Here is a 2,675-nt window from a genome sequence, read left to right as displayed (position 1 = left end):
CGACGTCTACAACATCGGTCTTGTATGCATTTGTTATAGGATATCGAATTATTTCAGATGTTTATTTGTTTGTTTGCACACTAATGTACCAGTGCAGCCCTCTCGATATGTACATTCAGTTTCTTGCTTGTGTAATATGTCAACTTGCAAAGGTATAATTTTCCATCAACTATGTATGAATTGTGATATTTGTTTTTCAAAGTGTATGTAATCAGTATATGTACCATGCATTTGATCCGTGTGTCGAAATAACCATGGATTGCCTCTTCTTCTTCCATGAGCAGCTGCTGATCAATGGAGTCCAAGGGCATGAACGGCCAGTCCCCCAAGCCCAAGGTCGTCTTCGTGCTGGGCGCCACGGCCACCGGGAAGTCCAAGCTCGCCATCGCCCTCGCCCAGCAGTTCGATGGCGAGGTGATCAACTCTGACAAGATCCAGATGTACGACGGCGTGCCGGTAATCACAAACAAGGTCACTGAGGAGGAGTGTGCCGGCGTGCCTCACCACCTCCTCGGCGGCGTGCACCCGGACGCCGACTTCACCGCTGAGGACTTCTGCCGCGAGGCGTCCGCGGCCATCGCCCGCATCCTCGCCGCGGGCCGTCTCCCCGTCGTCGCAGGTGGGTCCAACACCTACATCGAGGCGCTGGTGGAAGGCGACAACGCGGCGTTCCGCGCCGCCTACGACTGCCTCTTCATCTGGCTTGACGCCACGCCGGAGTTGCTGGAGTGGTACACGGCGCTCCGTGTGGACGACATGGTGCAGCGCGGGCTGGCGCACGAGGCGCGCGCCGTGTTCGACGCCGGGAACGCGGACTACAGCCGAGGCGTGCGCCGCGCCATCGGGCTTCCCGAGATGCACGACTACCTGCTGCTGTTGGAGCAAACTGAGCGCGAAGGCGCTGTGGCAGAGGCGGTCGACCTCGCGGAGAGGTTCGATCACGCCGTGCGCCAGATCAAGGCCAACACCTTCGGACTGGTGCTGGCGCAGCAGGCCAAGATCCAGCGCCTCAGCGGGATGGAAGGCTGGGACGTCCGCCGCGTCGACGCCACCATCGTGTTCGCCTGCATGGCCGCCGGCCTCGGACAGGAGGCCTGGGAGACGGTCGTGTGGGAGCCATGCCAGGAGATGGTCAAGCGCTTCCTGGAGACCCAGACTTTCATCCCCGATGCAGCTGACAAACTGCCTACTGATCTGGAGTTGGACGAGGAGATGGCCAAGGTTTTTCGTGGGTTCACTATATCGCCAGATGCAGCCAGCGGTGCCGTTCTGGCCCTGCCAGCGGTGCACAAGGACAAGGAGGCCGCGAAAGGAGCTGCCCCCGGTGAAGGCGACGGTGATGGAGGCAATGCCGGCGTTGGAGAGGCTGGTCCAGATGCAGCTGGTGGAGAGGGGTCACACGCAGTCTAAGCGACGACGTGCGTGCATGGCTTCAGCTTTGCATGGTGCTTGTACTGCTTACCCACTGGTGCTTAGACTGACAGATGCACGGGAGATGGGGTGATACAAGGGTCATGAGCTTAAGCTAGTGTTACTGTTTAATTTAAGGACTATTTCTGGTGTCTGAATAATTATGGAAAACTCATATGCATGGATCCTTTGAAGACATTCGTGTCATTATATGTCACTTGCTGTTGTTTCATATTATCTATGGATGTCTTCCTGAGAGATTATTTTATGGATTTTATGCTATATACGTATTATGCTCTCCGCTGAATACTATTTTCATGGGTATATGTCTACGATCATCAACATCGACTCTATTCAACCAAAAACTGGTTTGTTAGGTGCAACTTGATTGACTTGGAAATAAATATCTGTCACACAGCATATATATGAATAGCAAATGCCTACTCTTCTGATAAGATGTAGAGGAGCTTTCACCAACATGATGCCTCCATCCACTCTCATTGTCGTCGTTGAATCGACCTGACCAAAAAAAAAATAGGTCAATCCTTATCTTCTACTGATATTCTTTGATGGTATACAGTATTGTGTCGAGGTGCGAAGGAGATCTTCGAGAGGAAAGCAATTCAAGGAAATTAATCCTTTGTTGTTATGTGGTCCTTAATGATCAATGGAGCATGTATCGATAGCAACGCCTTTAGGAAGGGAACTATGCAAAACATAGTTATCAATCATACATATGCCAAGTTTAAATTTTAACCTTGGATAGGTAGTGCAAGCTAGCGACTAAGATCTCAACATATCACCATTGCTAAACCCACTCGATGACTCGACCAACACACCTTCTCTTGATCTGCCACCAAACCGGTTGATTTCTGTCACAACCACTCCTTAGATCCACCAAGTGGGTTGTCGGCTGCCAAAGCGCTACCGCAAATACGAGGTAGATGCCAGGGAAGTAAAGGCATGAGATATTTCCACACATCTTGTTTAAGGGCCTCACGAGTATACGCATGGAACTACAAGGGTCGTGAGCTTAAGCTAGTGTTACTGTTTAATTTAAGGACTACTTCTGGTGTCTGAATAATTAGAAAAACTCATATGGATCCTTTAAAGGCATTTGTGTCATTATATTTTAATTTTTGTAGTTTCACATTATTTATGGTTGTATATCTTAGAGATTATTTTATAGATTTTATGCTACACATATTATGCTCTCCGTTGAATATTACTTTGATGGGCATATTTCTATGTCTAAGATAATGAAC

General features: G+C 49.6%; 1 protein-coding gene across 1 annotated transcript; it reads left to right on the top strand.

Annotated features, from left to right (window-relative positions):
* The first annotated feature begins 294 nt into the window (after nucleotides 1–294).
* Nucleotides 295–1,410, top strand: LOC124695816 (adenylate isopentenyltransferase 3, chloroplastic-like). The gene has a single exon (XM_047228628.1). It carries the CDS (start codon nucleotides 295–297, stop codon nucleotides 1,408–1,410), a length of 1,116 nt encoding a protein of 371 aa, XP_047084584.1.
* The last annotated feature ends 1,265 nt before the right edge of the window (nucleotides 1,411–2,675 follow it).

Source organism: Lolium rigidum, chromosome 3, assembly GCF_022539505.1.
Source record: "Lolium rigidum isolate FL_2022 chromosome 3, APGP_CSIRO_Lrig_0.1, whole genome shotgun sequence".
NCBI classification, from domain to species: Eukaryota; Viridiplantae; Streptophyta; class Magnoliopsida; order Poales; family Poaceae; genus Lolium; species Lolium rigidum.
The sequence above is the reverse complement of the archived record's forward strand: the minus strand, read 5'-3'. Positions and strand labels throughout refer to the sequence as shown.